Source organism: Manis pentadactyla, chromosome 9, assembly GCF_030020395.1.
Source record: "Manis pentadactyla isolate mManPen7 chromosome 9, mManPen7.hap1, whole genome shotgun sequence".
Lineage (NCBI taxonomy): Eukaryota > Metazoa > Chordata > Mammalia > Pholidota > Manidae > Manis > Manis pentadactyla.
In genome coordinates this window covers 15017321-15045007 of record NC_080027.1, presented here as the reverse complement: position 1 = coordinate 15045007, position 27687 = coordinate 15017321, and the positions used below count along the sequence as shown (strand labels likewise).

At 45.6% G+C, this 27687-nt stretch overlaps 2 protein-coding genes across 2 annotated transcripts in view; one reads left to right on the top strand and one right to left on the bottom strand.

Moving 5' to 3' along the window:
- Positions 1-13669, top strand: part of ASRGL1 (asparaginase and isoaspartyl peptidase 1) — a 32413-nt gene extending 18744 nt beyond the window's left edge. The window contains exons 5-7 of the mRNA XM_036925769.2: positions 10888-11006; positions 11764-11874; positions 12278-13669. Of these exons, the coding sequence (XP_036781664.2) occupies positions 10888-11006; positions 11764-11874; positions 12278-12483 (436 nt within the window). The 3' untranslated portion in view covers positions 12484-13669. The remainder of the gene's footprint in view (positions 1-10887; positions 11007-11763; positions 11875-12277) is intronic.
- Positions 1-27687, bottom strand: part of AHNAK (AHNAK nucleoprotein) — a 134371-nt gene that overhangs the window by 2777 nt on the left and 103907 nt on the right. The window lies entirely within an intron of this gene.

Sequence of the window (27687 nt, the reverse complement as noted above, 5' to 3'; positions counted from 1 at the left end):
AAAATGTTATAGAATCACTACTTGCCTTCTCTGTGTTGTACAGCCCTCCCTTTTCTCCTACCCCCCCATGCATGTTAATCTTAATACCCCCCTACTTCTCCCCCCCTTATCCCTCCCTACCCACCCATCCTCCCCAGTCCCTTTCCCTTTGGTACCTGTTAGTCCATTCTTGAGTTCTGTGATTCTGCTGCTGTTTTGTTCCTTCAGTTTTTCCTTTGTTCTTATATTCCACAGATAAGTGAAATCATTTGGTATTTCTCTTTCTCCGCTTGGCTTGTTTCACTGAGCATAATACCCTCCAGCTCCATCCATGTTGCTGCAAATGATTGGATTTGCCCTTTTCTTATGGCCGAGTAGTATTCCATTGTGTATATGTACCACATCTTCTTTATCCATTCATCTATTGATGGACATTTAGGTTGCTTCCAATTCTTGGCTATTGTAAATAGTGCTGCAATAAACATAGGGGTGCATCTGTCTTTCTCAAACTTGATTGCTGCGTTCTTAGGGTAAATTCCTAGGAGTGGAATTCCTGGGTCAAATGGTAAGTCTGTTTTGAGCATTTTGATGTACCTCCATACTGCTTTCCACAATGGTTGAACTAACTTACATTCCCACCAGCAGTGTAGGAGGGTTCCCCTTTCTCCACAGCCTCGCCAACATTTGTTGTTGTTTGTCTTTTGGATGGCAGCCATCCTTACTGGTGTGAGGTGATACCTCATTGTAGTTTTAATTTGCATTTCTCTGATAATTAGCGATGTGGAGCATCTTTTCATGTGTCTGTTGGCCATCTGTATTTCTTTTTTGGAGAACTTTCTGTTCAGTTCCTCTGCCCATTTTTTTATTGGGTTATTTGTTTTTTGTTTGTTGAGGCGTGTGAGCTCCTTATATATTCTGGACGTCAAGCCTTTATCGGATGTGTCATTTTCAAATATATTCTCCCATACTGTAGGGATCCTTCTTGTTCTATTGATGGTGTCTTTTGCTGTACAGAAGCTTTTCAGCTTAATATAGTCTCACTTACTCATTTTTGCTGTTGTTTTCCTTGCCCGGGGAGATATGTTCAAGAAGAGGTCACTCATGTTTATGTCTAAGAGGTTTTTGCCTATGTTTTCTTCCAAGAGTTTAATGGTTTCATGGCTTACATTCAGGTCTTTGATCCATTTTGAGTTTCCTTTTGTATATGGGGTTAGACAATGGTCCAGTTTCATTCTCCTACATGTAGCTGTCCAGTTTTGCCAGCACCACCTGTTGAAGAGACTGTCATTTCGCCATTGTATGTCCATGGCTCCTTTATCAAATATTAATTGACCATATATGTCTGGGTTAATGTCTGGATTCTCTAGTCTGTTCCATTGGTCTGTGGCTCTGCTCTTGTGCCAGTACCAAATTGTCTTGATTACTATGGCTTTATAGTAGAGCTTGAAGTTGGGGACTGAGATCCCCCCTACTTTATTCTTCTTTCTCAGGATTGCTTTGGCTATTCGGGGTCTTTGGTGTTTCCATATGAATTTTTGAATTATTTGTTCCAGTTCATTGAAGAATGTTGCTGGTAGTTTCATAGGGATTGCATCAAATCTGTATATTGCTTTGGGCAGGATGGCCATTTTAACGATATTAATTCTTCCTAGCCACGAGCATGGGATGAGTTTCCATCTGTTAGTGTCCCCTTTAATTTCTCTTAAGAGTGACTTGTAGTTTTCAGAGTATAAGTCTTTCACTTCTTTGGTTAGGTTTATTCCTAGGTATTTTATTTTTTTGGATACAATTGTGAATGGAGTTGTTTTCCTGATTTCTCTTTCTGTTGGTTCATTGTTAGTATATAGGAAAGCCACAGATTTCTGTGTGTTGATTTTGTATCCTGCAACTTTGCTGTATTCCGATATCAGTTCTAGTAGTTTTGGGGTGGAGTCTTTAGGGTTTTTTATGTACAGTATCATGTCATCTGCAAATAGTGACAGTTTAACTTCTTCTTTACCAATCTGGATTCCTTGTATTTCTTTATTTTGTCTGATTGCCATGGCTAGGACCTCCAGTACTATGTTAAATAACGGTGGAGAGAGTGGGCATCCCTGTCTAGTTCCCGATCTCAGCGGAAATGCTTTCAGCTTCTCGCTGTTCAATATAATGTTGGCTGTGGGTTTATCATAGATGGCCTTTATTATGTTGAGGTACTTGCCCTCTATTCCCATTTTGCTGAGAGTTTTTAACATGAATGGATGTTGAACTTTGTCAAATGCTTTTTCAGCATCTATGGAGATGATCATGTGGTTTTTGTGTTTCTTTTTGTTGATGTGGTGGATGATGTTGATGGACTTTCGAATGTTGTACCATCCTTGCATCCCTGGGATGAATCCCACTTGGTCATGGTGTATGATCCTTTTGATGTATTTTTGAATTCGGTTTGCTAATATTTTGTTGAGTATTTTTGCATCTACGTTCATCAGGGATATTGGTCTGTAGTTTTCTTTTTTGGTGGGGTCTTTGCCTGGTTTTGGTATTAGGGTGATGTTAGCTTCATAGAATGAGTTTGGGAGTATCCCCTCCTCCTCTATTTTTTGGAAAACTTTAAGGAGAATGGGTATTATGTCTTCCCTGTATGTCTGATAAAATTCCAAGGTAAATCCATCTGGCCCGGGGGTTTTGTTCTTTGGTAGTTTTTTGATTACCACTTCAATTTCGTTGCTGGTAATTGGTCTGTTTAGATTTTCTGTTTCTTCCTGGGTCAATCTTGGAAGGTTGTATTTTTCTAGGAAGTTGTCCATTTCTTCTAGGTTTCCCAGCTTGTTAGCATATAGGTTTTCATAGTATTCTCCAATAATTCTTTGCATTTCCGTGGGGTCCGTCGTGATTTCTCCTTTCTCGTTTCTGATACTGTTGATTTGTGTTGACTCTCTTTTCTTCTTAATAAGTCTGGCTAGAGGCTTATCTATTTTGTTTATTTTCTCGAAGAACCAGCTCTTGGTTTCATTGATTTTTGCTATTGTTTTATTCTTCTCAATTTTATTTATTTCTTCTCTGATCTTTATTATGTCCCTCCTTCTGCTGACCTTAGGCCTCATCTGTTCTTCTTTTTCCAATTTCGATAATTGTGACATTAGACCATTCATTTGGGATTGCTCTTCCTTTTTTAAATATGCTTGGATTGCTATATACTTTCCTCTTAAGACTGCTTTTGCTGTGTCCCACAGAAGTTGGGGCTTAGTGTTGTTGTTGTCATTTGTTTCCATATATTGCTGGATCTCCATTTTGATTTGGTCATTGATCCATTGATTATTTAGGAGCGTGTTGTTAAGCCTCCATGTGTTTGTGAGCCTCTTTGCTTTCTTTGTACAGTTTATTTCTAGTTTTATGCCTTTGTGGTCTGAAAAGTTGGTTGGTAGGATTTCAATCTTTTGGAATTTTCTGAGGCTTTTTTTGTGGCCTAGTATGTGGTCTATTCTGGAGAATGTTCCATGTGCACTTGAGAAGAATGTATATCCCGCTGCTTTTGGATGTAGAGTTCTATAGATGTCTGTTAGGTCCATCTGCTCTACTGTGTTGTTCAGTGCTTCCGTGTCCTTACTTATTTTCTGCCCAGTGGATCTATCCTCTGGGGTGAGTGGTGTGTTGAAGTCTCCTAGAATCAATGCATTGCAGTCTATATCCCCCTTTAGTTCTGTTAGTATTTGTTTCACATATGCTGGTGCTCCTGTGTTGGGTGCATATATATTTAGAATGGTTATATCCTCTTGTTTGACTGAGCCCTTTATCATTATGTAGTGTCCTTCTTTATCTCTTGTTACTTTCTTTGTTTTGAAGTCTATTTTGTCTGATATTAGTACTGCAACCCCTGCTTTCTTCTCACTGTTGTTTGCTTGAAATATGTTTTTCCATCCCTTGACTTTTAGTCTGTACATGTCTTTGGGTTTGAGGTGAGTTTCTTGTAAGCAGCATATAGATGGGTCTTGCTTTTTTATCCATTCTGTTACTCTGTGTCTTTTGATTGGTGCATTCAACCCATTAACATTTAGGGTGACTATTGAAAGATATGTACTTATTGCCATTGCAGGCCTTAAGTTCGTGGTTACCAAAGGTTCAAGGTTAACCTCTTTAGTATCTTACTGCCTAACTTAGCTCACTTATTGAGCTTTTATATACACACTCTGGAGATTCTTTTCTTCTCTCCCTTCTTGTTCCTCCTCCTCAATTCTTCATATGTTGGGTGTTTTGTGCTGTGCTCTTTCTAGGAGTGCTCCCATCTAGAGCAGTCCCTGTAAGATGTTCTGTAGAGGTGGTTTGTGGGAAGCAAATTCCCTCAGCTTTTGTTTGTCTGGGAATTGTTTAATCCCACCATCATATTTGAATGATAGTCGTGCTGGATACAGTATCCTTGGTTCAAGGCCCTTCTGTTTCATCGTATTAAATATATCATGCCATTCTCTTCTGGCCTGTAGGGTTTCTGTTGAGAAATCTGACGTTAGCCTGATGGGTTTCCCTTTATAGGTGACCTTTTTCTCTCTAGCTGCCTTTAACACTCTTTCCTTGTCCTTGATCTTTGCCATTTTAATTATTATGTGTCTTGGTGTTGCCCTTCTTGGATCCTTTCTGTTGGGGGTTCTGTGTATTTCCGTGGTCTGTTCGATTACTGCCTCCCCCAGTGTGGGGAAGTTTTCAGCAATTATTTCTTCTAAGATACTTTCCATCTCTTTTCCTCTCTCTTCTTCTTCTGGGACCCCTATAATACGGATATTGTTCCTTTTGGATTGGTCACACAGTTCTCTTAATATTGTTTCATTCCTGGAGATCCTTTTGTCTCTCTCTATGTCAGCTTCTATGCGTTCCTGTTCTCTGATTTCAATTCCATCAATGGCCTCTTGCATTCTATCCATTCTGCTTATAAACCCTTCCAGAGTTTGTTTCATTTCTGCGATCTCCTTTCTGGCATCTGTGATCTCCTTCCGGACTTCATCCCATTTCTCTTGCGTATTTCTCCGCATCTCTGTCAGCATGTTTATGATTCTTATTTTGAATTCTTTTTCAGGGAGACTGGTTAGGTCTGTCTCCTTCTCTGGTGTTGTCTCTGTGATCTTTGTCTGCCTGTAGCTTTGCCTTTTCATGGTGATAGGAATAGTCTGCAGAACTGGGACGAGTGACGGCTGGAAGGACTTCCTTTCTTGTTGGTTTGTGGCCCTCCTCTCCTGGGAGAACAGCGACCTCTAGTGGCTTGTGCTGCGCAGCTGCGGGAATACAGGGCTTCTGCTTCCTGCCCGGCTGCTATGGAGTTAATCTCCGCTGTTGCTGTGGGCGTGGCCTGGCTCGGGCAGCTGCTCCAAAGTGGTGGAGTCGCGTTGGAGCAGGAGTGGCTGGGAGGCTATTTATCTCCGTAAGGGGCCTCCCTGCTTCCTGCAGCCCAGGGGTTAGGGTGCCCAGAGATCCCGGATTCCCTACCTCTGGATTAAGTGACCCGCCCTGCCCCTTTAAGACTTCCAAAAAGCACCCGCCAAAACAAAACAACGCCCACCAAAAAAAAAAAAGAAAAAAAAATTTTAAATTAAAAAAAAAAAAAGTTTTTAATTAAAAAAAAAAAAAAAAAAAAAAGGTGGTCGTTCGTTTTTCTTTATTCTCCGGTGCCAGCCTCAGGCCTCTGCTCACCGGTCTTTCTGCCCTGTTTCCCTAGTATTGGGGTCCCTATCCCTTTAAGACTTCCAAAAAGCGCTCGCCAAAACAAAACAGCAAAAAAGCAAAAAAAACATGGTCATGCGCTTTTCTTATGTCCTCCGGCGCCCAGCCTCCAGTGCCTGCTCACTGTTCTTGCTGCCCTGTTTTCCCAGTATCGAGGGCCCTGCACTCTGGCCCGGATGGCGGGGGCTGGGCGTTCGGCAGCCCTGGGCTCCGTCTCCCTCCCGCTCTGCCTGCTCTTCTCCCGCCGGGAGCTGGGCGGAGGGGCGCTCGGGTCCCGCGGGGCCGGGGCTTGTATCTTACCCCCTTCGCGAGGCGCTGGGTTCTCTCAGGTGCGGATCTGGTCTGGATATTGTCCTGTGTCCTCTGGTCTTTATTCTAGGAAGGGTTGTCTTTGTTATATTTTCATAGATATATGTTGTTTTGGGAGGAGATTTCCGCTGCTCTACTCACGCCGCCATCTTCCGCCCCCTGCTTAAGCATTCTTGCATCGTCCAGAGAAATCGGTACAACTCTTTTAAGTTTGAATGAATCATATGTTCTGAACTATGTTTTTCTGCATTATGGATTTCAAAATCCCAAATAAAAGTCCCCTTACTTAAAGGAAAATTTGAAAAATAAAATTTGAACATGGCCTGGGAGTTTACAATGGAATATAATCTATTAACTCTGAATGCTTTTTCTTTGAGATTCATAAGATTTAGTCAGAGGTTATGTTAATATGATCTAAGGAGCTTTTTCAAAATATATATGTCTGGGCACCTTTTCTAAAGAATCAAATTTAATAGTTCTCAAGTGGAGAAGCCAGGCAGGTGTACTAGGACTAGGTGTCTCAAGTGATTCGGGCGTGTCCGCAAGTTAAGAATCTGTTTTGCAGGATTGGCCATGTGCTGGTAGCTATTGATAACCTTCCCAAGGGTGCTGTAGTGTCTATAGGCCATAGTTGCAAGAATGGGGCTGCTTACCAGTGGTTCATTGATGTGGCCACATTGCTTTCCAAAAACTCTGCAAGAGGACGTATCTCCACCAACCAGTACTGCTCTTAGATGTAGGCAGAAGTGCTCCTGCCCTGGGCCTTGCACTTCAGGGGACCCTCATCATCACAAATGCACAGGGCAGATGGTTTATTACAGACACTGGGGCCTGTCTGCCACTGAGCAATGGCAGAGCGTGACCCATAGCCCTCATCGTCCACTCTGTGACTGACACCATTTGGCCACCAGGGAAATGCTTTCCACATCTCTTGCTCTGTCTCGGAAGCAAAGGCCACCTGAATCTTAAAGCAAATAAGCCAATTAAAAAATGGACAGAGGATCTGAACAGACAGTTCTCCAAAGAAGAAATTCAGATGGCCAACAGACCCATGAAAAGATGCTCCACATCAGTAATCATCAGAGAAATGCAAATTAAAACCACAATGAGATATCACCTTACACCAGTTAGGATGGCCACCATCCAAAAGACAAACAACAACAAATGTTGGCAAGAATGTGGAGAAAGGGGAACCCTCCTACACTGCTGATGGGAATGTAAACTAGTTCAACCACTGTGTAAAGCCGTGTGGAGGTTCCTCAAAAAACTAAAAATGGAAATACCATTTGACCCAGGAATTTCACTCCTAGGAATTTATCCTAAGAATGCAGCAGCCCAGTTTCAATAAGACAGATGCACCCCTATGTTTATCGCAGCACTATTTACAATAGCCAAGAAATGGAAGCAACCTAGGTGTCCATCAGTAGATGAATGGATACAGAAGATGTGGTACATATACACAATGGAATATTATTCAGCCATAAGAAGAAAAGAAATCCTACCATTTGCAACAACATGGATGGAGCTAGAGGGTATTGTGCTCAGTGAAATAAGCCAGGCGGAGAAAGACAAGTACCAAATGATTTCACTCATCTGTGGAGTATAAGAATAAAGCAAAAACTGAAGGAACAAAACAGCAGCAGAATCACAGAACCCAAGAATGGACTAACAGTTACCAAAGGGAAAGGGACTGGGGAGGATGGGTGGGAAGGGAGGGATAAGGGGGAGAAGGGGGAGAAGGGGGCATTACGATCAGCACACATAATGTAGCAGGGGGAGACACAGGAAAGGCAGTGTGTACAGAGAAGACAAGTAATGATTCTATAGCATCTTACTATGTTGGTGGACAGGGACTGTAATGGGGTATCTGGGGAGGACTTGAAAATAGGGGGGATCTAGTAACCATAATGTTCAAGTAATTGTACATTAACGATACCAAAATAAAATAAAATAAAATGAGTATGGCTATTTTACTGTTAAGAGGACTAAAACATTTTTCACATTTAAAGAAACAAAAGCAAAACTGCATGTAAAATATGCAAAAACAACCACATTCCAATAAAATATAAGGAAATTGAAATAAAAGAAAAATAATTTGCCTGACTTGAAGATTTATATGTAAATAATCCTAAAACCAGTTTATAAAAAGCTGTGTTTCTGTTTATTTGTATATCAGCATATAATATCATTTGAAGAGAGATGTGAACAAAATCAAACAACATAATGCTATTTGCAGTTTGCTTTTTAATATACCAGCATTACAATTTGAAAGAAGATACTCCGCAAGGATCTAACATTAAGAGATGATAAAATTGATGACGATAAGTTATTGTGATTTATATGATCAAATTTAAATATTTGGCAGTGTCTTCTGTGGTAAGTATATCATGTAACCCCATAGCATTTGAGTGTGGTTATGTCAAAATCATGATTCATTTCCAAACCTAAGTATTGCTCTAAGAACTGTATTGATTATTACAGTTGCTACTGCCTCAGCAGAGCAAACCTCCTCCAAATGAAAATTAAAAACTTGCTAAGATCCACCTTGATTCAAGAAAGGTTGTCTTATTTGGCATTTTGTCAGTAGAATGCATGTTGTATGGAAATGTTGATTGTAAGAGCATAACTGCCCCTTGAAGGCAAGGCAAGTTAATTTTATGGAATGAATACATAATTTATGAGTTATGTGTATGTGTGTCTTTTTTCATGCATCCAGCCATCACCAGCTGGTCAACCAAGAACGCAGATGTGCACAGTAGTAATCAAGTCAGCATTGATAGTTGGTCAACTTTCAGTCATGTGAAAACTGTAGTATTACAATATTTTTCAAGGTACCTTTATCCCAGTAAGAGAGTAGAACACACTATAACTGGTAAATATTAAGCATATGGTGTGTGGGCTTCCATTTGTATTTGTATTCTTGCCTCAACTCTTGCAGATGTTGGGGTGGACCTGCCATAGCCGTGATGGGGAGCCCCTCTTTCATTCTCTAAAGTGAGAAGGACAATTTTTCTGCTCTCATTTGCTCTTCCCTGACTATTAATATGTTTGATCATTTTGTGTTTGTTTATGGGTCGGTCATTCCTTTCTGTGAATTTGCCTTTTTTTGTCCTATGATCGTTTTTCCCCTTCAGCAATTTTGTCCCCTTCAGATCTCAAGATTTCTCCATTAAAATAATTTTTCCAAGTCTGTTTTTAATCTTGCTTTTATTTTGCTTATGGTATTTTTGCCTTATGAAAGGGTAGTTTTATTTGTAATCAAATATGCATCTGCCTCGTCAGTATAGTCTGTAAGACTAGAAACTTAGAAGGTATGCCCCACCCTGAGACATAGAGCCACCTAGAGTTTCTTAAGAATTTTGCTTCATGTTTTGTATTTCTTTCACCATTACATTTCTGAGACGCACCCATGTGTTGCATATAGCACTAGCTCATTTTCATGGCAGTATAGTACTCCACTACATGCATGTATCATGGTTTATTTATTCTGCCTTTGGTGGACATATGTGTCGTTTTCAGTTTGCTATTATTACAAACAGTATTGCTATGAACATTTTTGTACACTTTTTTGGTGAACATATCTTCACGTTTCTGTGGGACAGAAATGCAGGAGAGTAATTGCTGAGTCAGCTCTGGTAGATGCTGCCAACTGGTCTTCCAAAGGGGTTTCACCCATCTACACTTCCAGCAGTAATGGGTGAGATTCCAGCTTCTGTGTACCTGTGCCCACACTTGACTGTCTCATTCTAGCCACCCTGATGGATTGTTCTAGTGGCATGGAGCACTGGTGGGTTCAGGGAGTGAGAAGAATGGTTGTTTTAAACCTTAACTCATATTGTGGCATTTCTCAGCTCAGACTCTCCAGGGTCTTCCCATCTTACTCAGAATAAAAAGCCCTTACAACGCCCTTTAAGTAATGTTCAAACTGGAACTTAATTTTGAGAGCAAAAGGGCAACATGCATATGACAGGCCTGTCCTGGGGAACCAAGACATTCGGTCACTCTGCCCGTCAGGGTTCCCTCACCCTCTCCCTTGCTCTATTCTCTCCATCCACAATGGCCTCCTTGAAGCTCCATGAATGTAGCAATCATGCCTGCTTCCAGAGCCTTCTCCCCAGCAACCTCACCCCCTTCCAGGAGGCTCTGTGTCAATCAGTGCTCCTGTCATCCCTCCCGCATGCTGCTGCCGCTGTCAGCATCTTTGTTGCTGTATAAAATGAGAACCTGAAACTGATTGCCGTTAGCCTCTGCCCCAAATGTAGGCTCCTCGGGAGAAGGGACTTTGTGTAGCTCACAGCTGTCCTGGCACTTACAGTAAGGCCTCAAATATAGTCCATTATAAAATCGGGGTAGTGGGTGTGTGGCTGTTCCTCTACACTTTCTTCAACCTTTCTACTTGAAAGTTTATAATCAACTGTTAGGGGCAAAACTAACTTATTTCATCTTTACAGCAAGCACCGCGAAACGGGCAACAGAGTCTGGATGGGCAGCATCTGCATCTCGTGGAAGGTTGTCAGAAATGCGGGATGCTGGGTCCCGCCCTGTACCTTCCAGCTCAGGACGTCCGGGGTGGGCTCAGGGATCCTGATGCACACTGAAGTCTGAGATGCACTCCATTTTTTTTGTCCCCATTTTATAGTTGGGGGAAAGGCGACCTCGAGAATAAAACTGTCAAGTCCCAGAGCTGGAAAATGGTGCTGGATTGGATGTACTCCAAAGCTGAGGTTTAAAGGAAGGCCTGGCAATCTGACCTATTGAGCAGAGCAAACAGGCTTCCTTTGCTATTCCTGTGAGTCACGAATGTTGGAATGAAAAGGTGTCCCATTTGCTGTGAACACACAGTGTGGGTACTTAAGTGGTATGAAGCCACATCATGACATGGGGGAGTGACTTTTTTCTGTTTTCTTTTGGCAGAAACTTGGGAACTGTGGGTGCTGTTGCCTTGGATAGCGAAGGAAACGTGGCTTATGCAACCTCCACTGGGGGCCTCGTAAACAAGATGGTGGGCCGCGTCGGGGACTCGCCCTGCATAGGTGGGCTTGGTGGGTGACTCCTGCCTCCCTCCCTGCTGTCCTCAAGCTCTCGTTCTCACTCCCTGCCCTCCTTTCTCCATTTGCCTCCTTCCTGGCAGCAGCCACAGAGCCTGGGAACACAGCAGGCTGGAATGGTTTTGGAGGGCACCACTTTGAGGTGTTTGTGTCTGGTGGGCACCTGGTGTGTCCTGGGGTGCGTGTCTTTGGGATGATGTGGGGAGGAAGATGGGGCTGCTATAGTTGCCCCCAGGCTACCCCATGATGCCTCCTCCTTCTTTCTCTGTAGCCCCCATTTCAGCTTCTGCAGACTTACTCCCAAAGCACTAAGTACATGAAACCTCTTCCCGGGCATGGGCTCAGATTAAGAAACTAAGGAAACTGGGAATTTAAGTTTGCAGTTACTCGATTTTAGTGGCATGGAAGGGCATTAACATTGAAGCACACTGCCTGGTCCCAGGGTTGGGTGAGTGGTGCGGTGGGGTGGTTGTATGTGTTTCACCCTATGCACACCCAAAGATGAGCTTTGGGACAAAGGAGAGGCAGTCCTGTGGCTGCTTCATGAGAGGTCAGGCCTCCCCCCCAAGGCTCCCTTCATCCTGATTTCTGGCCTACCTTTGCATCCCAAGGTCATGGCTACTGACCATTGTCTACACTTTGACACTCTTTGGGATTTAATATTGATACCGCAGTAGACTTGTAAGACATGTTTGAATTTCTTGACTGCTGCTGCTCAGAACCAACCAATTTTTCTGAGCAGGATCTGGAGGTTATGCCGACAATGACATTGGAGCCATTTCAACGACGGGGCATGGGGAAAGCATCCTGAAGGTGAATCTGGCCAGGCTCGCTCTCTTCCACGTAGAACAAGGTACACAGAACACATTCACAATGTCCAAAGATGCATGACTAGAAGTATTTGCGAGTAGGTGGAGAAGTGCATCCGTCTACTTGTTAGCTCCAGAGGTTGCTCTCAGGTCATTCACACTGTTTGACTCCTGCTAGGATCTGGGGAGGAGCATTTAGAATAAGTCTGCCTTGTGTATATGGGGGGCAGTGGAGAGCCTCGGAGCCCGGCTGCAGGAGAAAAGGCGACTCCACTTAGGCTGATGCCAGGCCCTGTCTCAAAGGCAGGAGGGGGCTCCCCTTCGAGGCATTCAAGCAGAAGCCATTTGCCAAGTCTTTGTTACCTAGCTCTGCTTTTTCACGCTGCAGGTGACCTTCCTGTCAATTCCCTCCAATAACGTGTTTTCTCAACTTTTCCTTGTTTTCAGGAAAGACATTAGAAGAGGCTGCTGACATGTCGTTGGGTTATATGAAGTCAAAGCTCAAAGGTTTAGGTGGTGTCATCTTGGTCAGCAAAGCAGGGGACTGGACAGTAAAGTGGACGTCTGAATGCATGCCCTGGGCGGCCGTGAAGTGCGGCAAGCTGCACTTTGGAACCGACTGTGATGACACCAGTGTCACTGACCTGCCCTGAAGTCCTGCCCTAGGAGGAGCGTGTGCTGGATGCTAGCTTGGAGGTAAAGTCCAGTTTCCTTGTGTGGAGGCTGAGCTTCATCAGTTAGATGTAGACATGGAAAAATTCTGCAGTCTGTTACTCGTTTTGTTGCCTTGATCAATAAGTATCTGAATGTTGGGTTGGGTTGGGTTCAGTTGAGGTCAGAATGATGAGAGAAATGCCCACACTGAGGTCAAAATATGGTTAATGTAGATGACAAGCTGTACTCAGCCTTCTCGTGAACAGTCCCCACTACTGTTCGTTAGAAAGAAGAAACGACGTGTTCGTAACACGACAGAAACAGCCGCAGAGCAGGGAGTGCCTTTTGGATTGGGAGCCTCCCAGCAGTGGCAGATGCAGTAGGCTTGGCAGGAGTGTGGGATCCAGAGGAGCCCAACCTCTGGGGTCTCTTTGTAGCAGACTTCTCTGCAGGACCCAGTGAGGAGCAGTGTGGGAGGGGAAGGCCCCAGTGGGGGCATTTAAAAGTAAGAGGAACAGCAGAGCCGAAAGGAGAGGTCCAGGTGAACTGCAGAATGTACAGTTCATTTTGAGTCAGAAGAACATGGGCAAAAGAATTCATGAGAGATAGATTAATTGGTTTTTCCAAATAAGTTCAGATCTTCTCTGACTTACTAATATAGACATGTTTCCAGATGCTTTAAAAGGTCCGTAAGGTAATCCGATCTCCCTGATCTGGGGCTGAGAGTCACAAAAGACCCTGCGGAGCTCCTTCAAGGCCGGAAGCTCCCCCGGGCTCACGCGTGAGCCTGCTCGCCGAGCGTTTCCTGCCAGTCCGCGTGGCCGACCAGAGCCAGGCTCCACCTGTCACAGACCCGCTGGGTCCCTGTAGTGAGCGCTGGCACACGGCCTCCCCGCCTCTCCTGGGACAGGGAGGGGCAGGGAGGGCCAGAGCGGAAAGATGAGCTGTGACTCGATGCGTCTGGTCCTGCCCAGCGCCGTGGGTCCCCCAGCTGCTTGTGTCTGTCTCCAGCGTGGCCAGCATGGAGAGCTTTCCTATCAATCTCTCTTTACACCAGAAATGGTACTTCTGCTGTGACGTATATGCTGAATTTTTTAGTCTGTGAGGGCTTACCTTCTCTCTGGAAAGGAATTGCTTAACTTTAAATGCCATGTGCCACTAATAAAGTATACTTTGAAAGAATAACAGTGTGGTTAGGAGTCACTGTTGACAAAGACCAGAGTGTACATGAGCTCCCCTTGGCCCATCAGTTCAGACTGGTGCACTAAAGAGACCTTCCAAGATAGGGTGGGCTGTGGGCCTGATGATACATCCTGCCTCCTGGAGTGGATGTGGGAGTTTCCAGAACTGGCTTTTTCTGAATGAGTTAAGGAAGAAACCGAAGCACCACTTGCAAGCAGGGTTTATGGCTCAGTCTTCTTGCACTTTGCCATTATTCGCTCCAGACAGCCACCATGTTCCGGCTCCTGTCCCAGGACCCCCTCCCTGGGCCCATGTCAGCTGCTCGACCTAAAGAGAAGAGGCAGCAGGTGGAGGCAGAACTGCGTTGGAGTCCTGCCCCTCCCTGCTACCTGGGTGGTCCTGGGCAAGTTAACTTCTAAGAATATTTTTACCTATCAAATAGATTGCTATGAAGATTAAATTAAATTAAAGGAAACCTGCTCAGTATTTATCTCAGGGATACTGTGAACAAATATGGAAACTGTGGCCAAGCCCAGGAGGAAATCTGTGTTCTTGTGTCCTTGAAAACCTCAATACACAACAACTGGCCTTTAGAAATAAGTATTTTGTTAGCAGGTGTATTCGTTTGCTAGGGCTGCCAGCCACAAAATAGCACGGACAGTGGCTTAAACAACAGAAAAGTGTTTTCTTACTGCTCTGGAGGCTAGAAGTCCAAGGTCAGGGTGCCGGCAGGTTGGTTCCTCCTCTGGGCTTCTCCTTGGCCTGCAGATGGCCACCTCCTCGCCGTGGCCTCCCGTGGCCTTTAGATATTTCTGTGGCCAGCCTTCCTCTTACAAGGACACTAGTCAGACTGGATTCGGGCTCTTCAAAAGGCCTCATTTAATCATCCATTCTAAGGCCCTACCTCCAAACTCACTTTCTGAGGTACTGGGGTTAGTTCAACTTACGGATTTTGAGGGGACGCAATTCAGCCCATACCAGGGGACAAAGCAGAATTACATTAGGGGTTGGAAGAGGAGAGACTGGAGAAGATAATGATCACTAAGTAGATAAGGAAAGAGGGAGGCCGGTTGAAACATCTGTTTTACACTAATTGGCTCTGTCAGTTCACAAGGAAAATGAGAGTCTAGTTATCAAAGAGCTGGAGGCTCACAGGCCACCTGACCTCTTTTGCCAGGCAGCCCAGTTAGGAAAGGGCACATCGGCCCCTTTGGGCGACCCAAGGTGTGTATTGTTGCCGTCGGACCTTGGGTCTGTGCACTCACCTCCGCTAGCCTGGGAATCCATCAGCAGAGATGGTGGCTCTCCTTTGCTGCGCACACGGATGGTCCAGCGGCCTCTGTGACTCAACAAATACCTGAGCAGGTGCTACGTCCCAGCGGATGGCGAGCCTTGTATCACTTCCTACCACAAGAGGGCAGCCAACTATAAAATGTCCAAGGGTTTCAACAGCCCAAAAGGGAGATGATTCTTCCTGACTCTAGATCAGAATGATCCACACAGAAAATGTGGAACCAAAAGTGGGTTCCTTTTCCTAACCTTCATTTTTATCTAAATACTATAATTTGTTTTAGAGCAGAATTGTCCAAAAAAACAAATATGGCAAATGCCCCGTAGAATTCATCAAAATCAACCATGTCTCTTGACTCTTAAAACAATTGAACCTACTCTACGCCTGCTGCCAGATGTGGGGGCCCAGGGCTGAGCACAGTCAGGCAGCCCTTGGTTGCCCCTTCCAGCCAGGGAGACATAAAATATATCTGGCCTAAACTCACCAAAATGGTGGAATAATAAGGAAAGCACAGAGGGCCCAGAGCCCAGAGATGGTGCCGCCCTGGTGGGAGGTGCTGCGGGCAGCCCCCCCTGAGCTGGAAAGAAAGGTCCTGGACAGGAATGGCCTTGCCCTTGTAGCTGTTGCTCAATAAATGATTTTTCCAAACAATGCCCTTTATAGACATATTCCTCTGTAGCATAAGAGATTATAAATATGAGGGCAAAGAAAGGTGGAATGGGACGCACTTCAATCCACCAAGGTACCCCGGCGGAAGTGGTGGCGTGGGGGGACTGCAGCCTGCAGCCCACACCCTCCCCAGTGCTCCCATCGGCGTTCGTCTTCGCAGAAACCAACAGGCTTTGGTGATGAGGGAGGCCTTGTCCCCTCAGAGCTTGTCCAGCTGGGACAAAGCCAGGCATCCTCTTCTGCTCTGCACAGGGAGAGGCATGACCCAGAGAGGAGTGGGGGCCGGCCCGAAGGGCAGAGGTGAAACTAGGCCTGCAAATGGGGTTGCAGGAGGTTTAGGCCCGGAACGTAGGCAGGGCTGGGCCGGGTGTGGGTGTGGGTGCCCATTAGTGGTTCCATCCAGAGCCCAAGTTCCTCTAATGGGCAAGCAGCCTTCCTGCCTTACCCGCAGACGCACACCGGAAAGAGCAACCACGGTTACGTGGAGCTGTCTGCTGTGAGAAGCCAAAGATGTGCGAGGGGAGACAGGCCCTTTTGAAAGATAAAGGCCCACAGAAACTGACATTTCCTCCAAGGCCACTCCAGGTTAAAGAGGCTTATCCCAGCCTCCCTGTCCCCTAGTCCCGTGTCCCTGATGTGACAGTCCTCACCACACCACCCTTGACACCAGTGCCCACAGAGACCTAAGTAGGGGCCGCCCCAAGAGCACCCCCTGCAGGAGGCAGGGAGAAACAGCACATTTTAACTTTATCCTTCAAATTCTGCACCTTTTATCCAACCCATTATTAAAATGAAGTTGGGTTTCCAGACAGTGTGGTGTGGGCATGGACTGGGTTGATAGGGCAAACTAAGCTAGGATTTTTTTCTCTTTTAAATCACAGATCATCTCAGAGTTGACTATATTTTTTGCTATATAATTATCAGTGCTTTCTGGATCCTGTGCACAACTCAGATGGGGTTTGGGTTCTAAGCTATGGCTGGGAGCAAAGGAGAAAAGGATTCCCACTGCATAGGGCTGAGGAACACCTCGGCTCAGGCAGCCCTGGGTTATCTTGCAGGGGAAGATTTTTTACTAAACATTTTAAGTTAAAAGTAAACTTTTAACACAACAAAAGGTGTATATACATTGTAGAAGTTCGAAAAAACAATTCTAAAGTAAGTGTGAGAAAACAGAACCACAAAAATAAGAAAAAGGTGGGGAGGAATTTCCCATCACCTAATGAATATTCCTCACTGTTAGCATCTATTAAACATTGTAAGTATTTTTCACAAAATGAGATTATACCATACATAAAACTTTTTCCAGTTAACATCCACCTTTCCATGTCAATAAACTTCCACATTACATAATACCCAGTCAATATTCAAAGTTCTCCTATTTTCTCAAAAGCATCCCTGACAACAGGTTTGTCCAAATCCCGCCCTCGCCTGGATCAGTGATTATGTGCCTCTTTTAATGGCTCTGACTTGTGAGATAATTAGGGCCAGGTGCCTGGCACTGTCCCACCTTCCCAGCTGGGCAGGTTACCTCCTGTGGGATAAGATGAGCATTAGGCTAGAATATACTACAGGGGTGCTGGGTACCAGGCCAACCATGTCAGACACAAATGTGGATGTCCCCTCTGCAGCAGAGGGCCACTGTGTCAGGCTGTTGGGGACAGGACTGTGCTGTGGGGACAGGGATGTGGGTTGTGCCAGAAGTACAAGGCCCCACCCAGAAATTTGGCTAAGAGTAACTTGAACTCAGAGGAGCAGGTGGGGAGGTAGTTTGCCCTGTGCAGCCACCAGGAAAGGACTCGCCCACACCCTTCCTGCTCAAAGCCTCGCTCTTCCCAGGTCACTTCCCTTCCCAACCGCACTCACCTTCAACCTTTCCCAAGGCCTGCCTCACCGCACAATGAACAAGAGCCACCCCAGTGACCCTTGGGCAAAGGGTAATGTTCAGTTGACCTTGAATAACATGAGGATTAGGGACACTGACCCCCTGCACAGTTAAAAATCTGTGTATAAGTTTTGACTCCCCAAAACTTAACCACTAACGCCTTTGGTTGACCAGAAGCCTTATCAATAACAGTTGAGTAACATATTTTGTATGTTATATGTATTATGTACTGTATTCTTAAAGCTAGAGAAAAGAAAATGTTTTACCAAATTGTCACAAAACTTCAAAAAATTTTCCATATATTTTTTGGAAAAAATTCACATATAAGTGGACCCACACAGCTCAAACCCATGTTGTTCAAGGGGCTACTGTGTTTACTAATTAGCACAGGCGGACACCAGTCTCACACCAAATCCAAGGCTATTATGGTGGAATGAGAACAAAGGCTGGGGTTCCACTGCCCAGGAGAACAATGTTCCACTGTGCACCAGACCCCAGCAGGCTGAACTCCTGACCTCTGTCTCCAGTGTTGTATTCAGACACCAAGTATTTCATCTTTTAACAAATGAGAAAGACCAAGAGGTTCTTCCCTTCCTCCCTTCTGTCTGCTCCCCTCCCTTCCCCTGGGCCCATTCAGCCTGCCTGCTCAGTGTGGGTCCACGTGCTTACCCGCTGACCTCAGCCCAGATCTGGCCCTCCTGCCCCCTGCCTCTCCAGTCTTCCTGGACATCTCTGTTCATCTTATCTCTGGCTCTGCACAGATGTCACACCCTGGATGCCATATGACTAACCACTCCACTACTCCCAACCCCCTTTCCACCCTGTCCCTGTCCTCCTTAGAAATTCCAGCATATCAGAGGTCCTTGCCACAGCAATCAGATAACACAAGAAGATAAAAGGCATCCAAATTGGTAACGAAGACAAACTCTCATTATTTGCAGATGACATGATATTATACATAGAAAACCCTAAAGACTTCACCAAAAAACTACTAGAACTAGTAACTGAATTCAGCAAAGTTGCAAGATAAAAAATTAATACACAGAAATCTGTTGCATTCCTATATACTAACAACTAGCAGAAAGAGAAATCAGGAAAACAACTCTATTTACAATTGCATCAAAAAGAATAAAATACCTAGAAATAAATCTAACCAAGGTGAAAGACCTATGCTCTGAAAACTACAAGACACTCATGAGAGAAATTAAAGAAGGTACCAAATAATGGAAATCTATCCCATGCTCATGGATAGAAATAAGTAATATTGTCAAAATGGCCATCCTGCCCAAAGCAACTTACAGATTCAATGCAATCCCTATCAAAATACCAACAGCATTCTTCAATGAACTAGAACAAATAGTTCTAAAATTCATATTGAACCACAAAAGACCCTGAATAGCCAAAGCAATCCTGAGAAATAATAATAAAACTGGAGGAAATGTGCTCCCTGACTTCAAGCTTTACTATGAAGAGAAAGTAATCAAAACAATTTGATCCTGGCACAAGAACAGACCCATAGATCAATGGAGCAGAATAGAAAGCCCAGATATAAACCCACACATCTATGGTCAATTAATATGGGATGAAGGAGCCATGAATATATAATGGGGAAAAAACATTCTCTTCAACAACTGGTGTTGGCAAAACTGGACAGCTACATGTAAGAGAATGAAACTGGATTATTGTCTAACTCCATGTACAAAAGTAAACTCGAAATGGATCAAAGACCTGAATGTAAGTCATGAAACCGTAAAACTATTAGAAGAAAACATAGGCAAAAATCGCTTGAATAAAATCATGAGCAACTTTTTCCTGAACACATCTCCTCAGGAAAGGGAAACAATAAAAAATGAACAAATGGGGCTACATCAAATGGCGAAGGACACCATCAGCAGAACAAAAAGGCATCCCACAGTATGGCAGAATATATTCATAAACAACTCATCTGATAAGGGGTTAACATCCAAAATATATAAAGAACTCATATGCCTCAACACCCAAAAAACAATAAGCCAATCAAAAAATGGGTGGGGGACCTGAACAGACACTTCTCCAAAGAAGAAATTCAGATGGCCAACAGGCACATGAAAAGATGCTCCACATCGCTAATCATCAGGGAAATGCAAATTAAAACCACAATGAGATACCACCTCACACCAGTTAGAATGGCCACTATCCAGAAGACAAGAAATAACAAATGGCTGGCTAGGGTGTGGAGAAATAGGAAACCTCCTACACTGTTGATGGGACTGCAAATTGGTGCAACTGCTGTGGAAAGCAACATGGAGATTCCTCAAAAAACTACAAATAGAAGTACCATTAGACCCAGTAATTCCACTCCTAGGAATTTACCCAAAGAAAACAAAATCCCTGATTTGAAAAGATATATACACCCCTATGTTTACCACCACACTGTTTGCAATAGCCAAGATATGGAAGCAACCAAAGTGTCGATCAATAGGTGAATGGGTAAAGAATATGTGGTACATACACACAATGGAATATTATTCAGCCACAAAAAGAAAAGAAATTCTGTCCTTTGCAACAATATGGTGGAGCTAGGGGGTATCTTGCTGAGTGAGATAAGCCAGGCAGAGAAAGACAAAACCCATATGATTTTACTTACTTGTGGAATATAAAAACAAAGCAAAACAGAAGGAACATAACAGCATTAGACTCACAGACACTGAAAAGTGACCAGTGGTTACCAAAGGGATGTGGATTGAGGTGGGGGGTGAGGGGACTGTTGAACCATGTGATGTACATATGATAAAATAAAAAAATTTGAAAGGAAAGAAATTACAGCATATCTGTCAACTGTCCCAAGCAGAAATGGCCAGGACACAGGGTGCGTGTGGCACCCCGCCAGACTGAGCCTCCCCCACCACACACCCAGCATTCCCCACCCAAAGTCCTTGCTGGGATGTGCTGCAGAAAACAGGCGGCTTCGTTTTATTTGAGAGAAGAGTTCCTAGCACTACTTCCTGCTTCTGACCACTAGGCCATCGCCCTGCCGCCCCTCCCCAGCTGGGCCAGCCCCTGCCCAGGCTACACAGGGCACTCCGACTGGGAAGGCACTATTGTCCTGCCCGTAGAGGCAGAATGCTGCAGGCTCCTGTGCAAGCCCACAGGCAGGGCTGCCCTGTCCTTCCCGGGCCCAGCTCCCTGGGTGGGGTGCAGGCAGGTACATGCAGGGCCCGCACCAGGCCACTTAGCTGCCACCCCAGCCTGCCCTCGGGGCTCAGACACCTCGGGCCCCTGCACCACACAGGCCCAGCCTCTGTCTCAGAGTCGAGGCTTCCCTGCGGGCCTCTTGGGTAGCAGTTGGGCCTGGCCAGTGCTCAAGTATGAAGGCCAAAGGATTCGGTCGCCCACGAGCCTCCATTCCTGCTGACTGTATCAAACCAAGCTGCTCGGCTGCTTCCCAGGCCCCACCAGGCCAGCAGCTCCTGGCCGCAGGCAGGGCGCCCCACGGCCCCCAGTGTCCAGAGGCTTTCCAGGCCTCTGCACAGCCAGTCCCTCTCGCGAAATGCCTTTCCACCCTTAAAGGTGTTTGAAGAGGAATCAATTAGTTGATACATGGAAAATACCTAGCAAGGGCTCAGTAAGTCTTAACTATGATTATTGGGTTATTTCCCAAGCCATGCAGGCCAGATGGGCCGACCCTTCCTTTTCTGAGCCCTGCCACTCTTCAGGCTCAGCAGCTCCTAAAATGGGCCTCTGTTCCGTGGCCCAAACGTTGCTTTGCCCATTATGGATGTGGGCCAGGTGCTCAGCTAGCAGGCGCGGCTGTTCTGTGGGGGGCAAGGCCCCTGGGTCAAGCCCCCCAACAACAATGCCAACACAAAGGGAAACCCTAGTTTCCTTCATAGGTTGCAAAGCATTTCCCCATCTATTTCTACTTTGTGGAATAGGCAAAGCAGAAATAATTATTCCCATTTTCTAAATAGGGCCCTTGACTCTCAGAGGCAATGAGTACCTCCCTCAGGTCAATTAGTAAAGGCCCAGTTAGGCTGTGACCCTCACTCTCCTGGATTGCAAGGCTACGCTTTTTCCTTGGAACCGAGCTGGGCCACAACTGGTTAAGTGTCTTCCTCCTTTTGAAAAGAGGCTGAGATGCCAAAGGAATTAGAGACGGCCGCCAGATGAAAACCAGACGCCTTCCCTGTCGTCCCTGGACCAGCTCCCAGGAAAGGGCGAGCAACTGATATGTGGCCCCAAGGCCCAGCCCACCCCATGAGCTCAGCTCCTGGCAGAAAGACCCTTGCTAAGGAAGCCTGCTGACCCCACCCCGGGGCTAGGAACGCCTGTCACCAGAGCCGGGGCCAGACCACAGGGGCGCTGAATTCTAGGATCAGAACAAGGAGTGGCCCAGGCCACCAGCGTTGCCACTACCCATCTCTAACCCTAATGACCCTGCCAGCCAGGTGCTCTGCCTGTTCCTCAGGTGAGAAAACTAGGCTGGGAGAGATGTGACTTTTCAAGCTAACAAGAGGGGAAACCTGAGGAGGCAGGTCCACCAGGAAGCCCCCATGCCTACCTCCCGTTCACCAGGTCAGGGGTCCCCCTTGCGGTGAGGGAGAAGGGCAGCCCCAGGGGTGGTGAGGCTCTCTTGAAGAGGCTCCAGCAGCTCAGGGGCAGAAGAAGGATGGAAGGGAGTCAGGGCTCCCTGAGAATGTGAGTGAGGCAGGTGGAGCAGGGCCGGAGCACCCCAGATCACCAGCCCAAGATCCCCGCAGGGGGACATTCTCCAGCCCACCCTCCCACCTGGATGACAGTAGCACTTGGGGGGCTGAGGGCAGAGCCAGGCTCAGACCCTGCAAGGGAGGCAGAGGCTGGTCTCAGGCCTGCATGGGGTGCATGTGTATTGCAGGGGTGCTCCCATCTGAAGGAGCCCAAGTTCATGAGCCCAGACAGGGGGATCATGCACATTCATTTAATAAGAATTACAGTATGACCACAAAATACAAAGAACAATGAACTCAGAACAAATCTGGTGGTATCATGCTCCCTGATTTCAAGCTATACTACAAAGCTATAATAATCAAAACAGGATGAGACTGGTATAAAAACACACAGGATGAGTGGAACAGAATAGGGAGCCCAGAAATAAACCCACATGTACATGGTCAATTAATCTATGGCAGAAGAGGCAAGAATATACAATAGGGAAAAGATAGTGTCTTCAATAAATAGTGCTGGGAAAACTGGACAATTATGTGTAAAGCAATGCAACTGTATCACTGTCTTATACCACATACAAAAATAAACTCTAAATGGATCAAAAACATAAATTTAAGACCTGAAGCCATAAAACTCCTAGAAGAAAATATAAGCAGTAAACTCTGGGACATCAGCTTAGCAATTTTTCTTTTCTGACTATATCTCCCCAGGCAAGGGAAACAAAAGAAAAATAAACAAATGGGACTACATCAAATTAAAAACCTTCTGTTCAGCAAAGGAAACCATGAAAAGAATGAAAACACAACCTATTGAATGGGAGGATATATTCAGAAATGATGTATCTGATAAGAGGTGATATCTAAAATACTGAAAGAACTCATATAACTCAATGCCAAAAAAACATGGATAATCCAATTAAAAAATAGGCAGAGGACCTGAATAGATATTATCCCAAAGAAGACATACAGGTGGCCAACAAACACATGAAAAGATGCTCAATACCACTAATCATCAAAGAAATGCAAATTAAAACCACAGTGAGATATCGCCTCACACCAATCAGACTGGCTATTATCAAAAGACAAGAAATAAGTTGGTGAGGATATGGAGAAAAGGGAACCCTCATGCACTGTTGGTGGGAGTGTAAATTGGTGCACTGTGAAAAACAGTAGGGAGTTTCCTCAAAAAAGGAAAAATAGAACTACCATATGATCCAGTAAACCCACTGCCAGGTATTTATCTAAAGAAAAAACACTAATTCAAAGAGATATCTGACCCCATGTTCATAGCAGCATTATACACAACAGCCAAGATACAGAAACATTCATATGATGGATAAATGGCTAAAGAAGATGTGCTGTATATAGATATACAGTGGAATATTATTCAGCCATAAAAAATGAAGTCCTGCCATCTGCGACAACATGGATGGGCCTTGAGGGCATTATGCTAAGTGAAATAAACCAGTCAGAGAAAGACAAATACTGTATGATCTCACGTATATGTGAAACAAAAAAATTTTTTAAAAACCCAGCTGGTAAATACAAAGAACAGGCTGGTGGTTGCCAGAGGTGGGAGTTGGGGTTGGGTGAAATGGGGAAGGGGGTCCAAAGCACAAACTTTCAGTTTTAAAATAAATAAGCCCTCGGGATGTATCATACAGCACACAACTAGAGTTAATAATAATACTGTATTGTACATTTGAAATTCACTAAGAAAGTGGATCTTAAAAAGTTCTCATCACAAGAAAAAGAAATTTTGGAACTGTGTGGTGACCGATGCTAACTAGAATTGTTGTGGGAATTATTTCACAGTATATACGAATACCGAATTATGTTCTACACCTGAAACCAATACAGTCTTATGTGTCAATTATACCTCAATCAGTAAGGGTTCTATTTTATATATATGACATAAATATAATAAAATATTTTTTTTAGAAAAGATGCCTCCTCCACCCCCCACCCAGGGAGGGGGCCAAAAGAGCAGGTGTTTGGCGGGGGAGGATGGGCTAGAAGCAGATTCAGTCCCACCCAGCGGTGTTGCCGAGACTCACAGCGTGCTGCACTTCCAGGACCGGCGCAGATCCCGATGGGCAGGGGGCCCGCGGCTGGCCTAGCGCAAGCAAAGGCGGGGTGACTGGCGCAGGTCATGGGGTGGGGCCATCCTCCCTGGGTTTAGACCCTGGCTCCTCTGCTTGCTGACCACGAGGCCTTGGGCAACTTGTGGAGCCTCAGTTTCCCCATCTTTGGAAGGGGGACAGGAATGGTGCCTGCCCCAAAGGATCATTGCAGAAGTTCAGAGAGACCACACCTAGCGTGGTGCCTGCAGAGGCCAGGTGTGAGTTTGTGTTGTTGTCATCGTTAATGACGTTCTCCCTGAGGAGGTGAGAGGACACTTGCCTTTGGCCCGAGTCTTGAAGGTAAGTGGGATTTCAGCAGGTGGAGATGGGGATGAAAAGCATACAGAGACTTCAGCAGGTGGAGGTAGGGGAAGGCAGCTGAATGCACTTCAGAAATGGAGAAATGAGTCCCCACTCATTCAGTCAATAAGGTTTTTGTGAGCACCTACTATGTGCTGGGCCCCGGAGAACTGCGGTGAATGTGGAGCTTACATTTTGGCAGGGGACAGATAATAAGCAAGATCATTTCAGATGGTGACAAAGCCTTGGAAGGAGAGAGAACCGGCTCCTGGGATGCAGAGTGACCAGAGAGGGGGCTCCTCGACAGGGAAGGGTTATCTTTTTGTTGCAGAGGGGAGGTGTGGGTGACGCCTCCCTGAGATGATAGCAGATGCAATCAGGAAATAATCTGGGCAGAGCACCCAGGCAGAGGGAAAGCAAGAGCAAAGGCCCAGAGGTGGGCCTGTTCTCAAGGTACCCTGCAGGGAGGGAGGCTGGTGCGGCCACAGGGTACTAGTCAGAGGCAGGGAGACACAAGATGGGGCCGGAGAGACAGGTGGGGACAGGGCAGGCCAGGTGCTTGTGGACCAGGCAAGATTTGGATTTGATTCCAAAAGTTGTGGGAAGCCAAGAAGGGTTTACACAGAGAAGTGACATGATCTGATTTACATTTTTAAAAGATCACCCTGGCTGCTCTGGGGAGAATAGACCTCAGCAGACTCAATGAACAGTGACCCTACCCTTGGACATGAACCCATGCTGAGCCAGGGGCCCAAGGAGGCAGCCCCACACCTTCTGTCCCCTCAGGCCCGGTCCCGTGTCTGGCACCGGTCTCTCCTGGGCCGCCACAGAACAGGCTGCTCACATCGTCCCTCGCCTGACCCAGGCATCTCCATCTCCAGCCTCTAGGACTAAGAGTCACATTTCCTGGCATTCTGAATCCACGTGGGGAAAGACCCACTAGTTCCTTTAGAGGAAAGCAAATTACAGCCAGCAGTGGTCATTTTTCAGCATTTTTACAGGCCCTGAGGATCCGTGAAGTTCAGAGCATAAATGCATTAACTGCGCTTGTTCGTCCGTTGATGGGTGTGTGTAGAGCCGAGCAATAAACACCAGGGCCCACGCTGTGCTCCACCGTTCAGAACAGCAGGAAGCCTCCCGGGCAGAGCATCATGGGCCCGGGTTCAAGTCTCGCTTCTGCCCCAACTCGATACAGCTGCTCATAACTTCAGCACCTCCCTGGGCCTGGGGCTCTTCCAGGACACACGAGGTGGAACAGATATTCCCTCCGACCCTTCCAGATCACAGAGGCAGAACTTCCCCCGAGTTCCAACTTGAGTCAAGCCAGAGGCAGCTGCCAAAAACCACCAGGCAGCCTCTGAGGCTGGGGCCTGGGCAGCCTGGCCTCTTCCATGCTGTCTTGGACAAAAGGGACAGCAAGGACCTCAGAAGGACCCTGCCACCATGCCGGCTGCAGCATCCCTGTGCCCGCCGGGCTCCCCAGGGGCACGAGCCATCCACTTGCCGTGATAGTTTCTGAAACGTTAACCTGCTATTTTTCTTCTTATTTTCCTTTCCTCTTGGCTCTTCCGCCCACTCCAGCCGCCCCATGAAGGGCTGAAACAGTGGGAGTCTTTTCCTGGCTTTTGCAGTTCAAAAGTCTGGCTTTCAGAGGAAAGGAAAGATCTGTAAGAGCCTGTTTCCTGCAAGAGCCAGGCTTGCAGAGTATCCACCGCACCCCCAGACTCAAAAAGGATTCCTGGGGTGACCTGGAAGTAAAAAGCAAGTTGATGGTCCTGCTGAAACCAGTGGCCTGCAGCCCACTCCGGGTGCCAGGCAATAAGCACGTCTAAAATCAATCCACTGAAAGGCAGTATGCTTTTTACTATCACCATGCGCTGGCTATTATAAACACGTCAGGATAAACTTCTACCTGAAAACTTGCCTAAGTCTACTAGAAAATATGGGCTGCAGTGGCCCTCGCATTTTATAATATATGTAAGCTCCAAAGTAGCATACTTTGGTTGTTCATCATTTAATAAACACTGTCTTCTACATAGAAGTTGTTGCTAAGAACTCCCAATAGTACATTGGTCTCTGACACATTCCACCCCACACATTCATGTCAAGAGTAAGATCGGGAAGGCTCAGAATCCTGGAAGTTGGCCGTAGATTCAGATTCCTGTCTCCCAACTCCTGAGCGCCGCAAACCCCCGCATTGAAACAGTCAGTGTCAAGTAAACACTGAAAACACTGTGATGACAAAGCCCAGAAAACAGAACTTGAGTTGCTTCAAACTGTCCTCCCGTGAGGCCGCTTGGAGTTCTTCTCTGGGCTTAACATTTAAAACAGGAAAACAGCCTACGGTTTAATATTTTGTTTGGGAAGTGAACATTTTAGTTCATGCATGAAATGTTGGAGTGAATCTTAATAGGTGGAAAGTTGAAATGTATTCTGCTTCAGCTGATTGTTTCAGAACTAAAGAATGGGTCCAAAGAATAAAATGTTACCTGGGTGGTACTGTGTAGTAGTTGCCTAAATTTTACCTTTTGCAGATATTTCAGTTTTATAAAAATTCACTCCTTGGTGAATTTTGATTGGGTCATTATGTACATAAAATAGTAATATCAGACTCTAACAAAAGGATCAAATTCATTAGGTAAATATACAAACTCCTGAATAAATATCTATGTTTTAATGTCTGAATATTTGTGTGCTTGAACACATAGTTTTACTAGCGTGATTTTATGTGTGTGTGTTTGTGTGTGTGTATTTTAATAAAGAAAAATTATCTTGATGGATAAATATGTGATCACTGTCAGCGTTTCTTTCCTGGCCTTTATTCTTATTCATTTCACAGTTATTACTGAGAATAATTTTTGTTGCCTGGAGTAGGGAGGTGTTAAAAAATGGTCCTCTAAGCATCACATCCACCAGGTAAGCCGCTGGTAAGGTGGCGAAGTCCTCGGATGGGTTTAAAGAAACAGAGCAGAGGACAGAACCCTGAGAAGATGGAAACGGGTGTGGGCTGTGTGCGGGCGGACAAGCCCTGGCTGGCTGCAGGGCAGAGTGACCCAGGCCCTGGCCCAGCATGT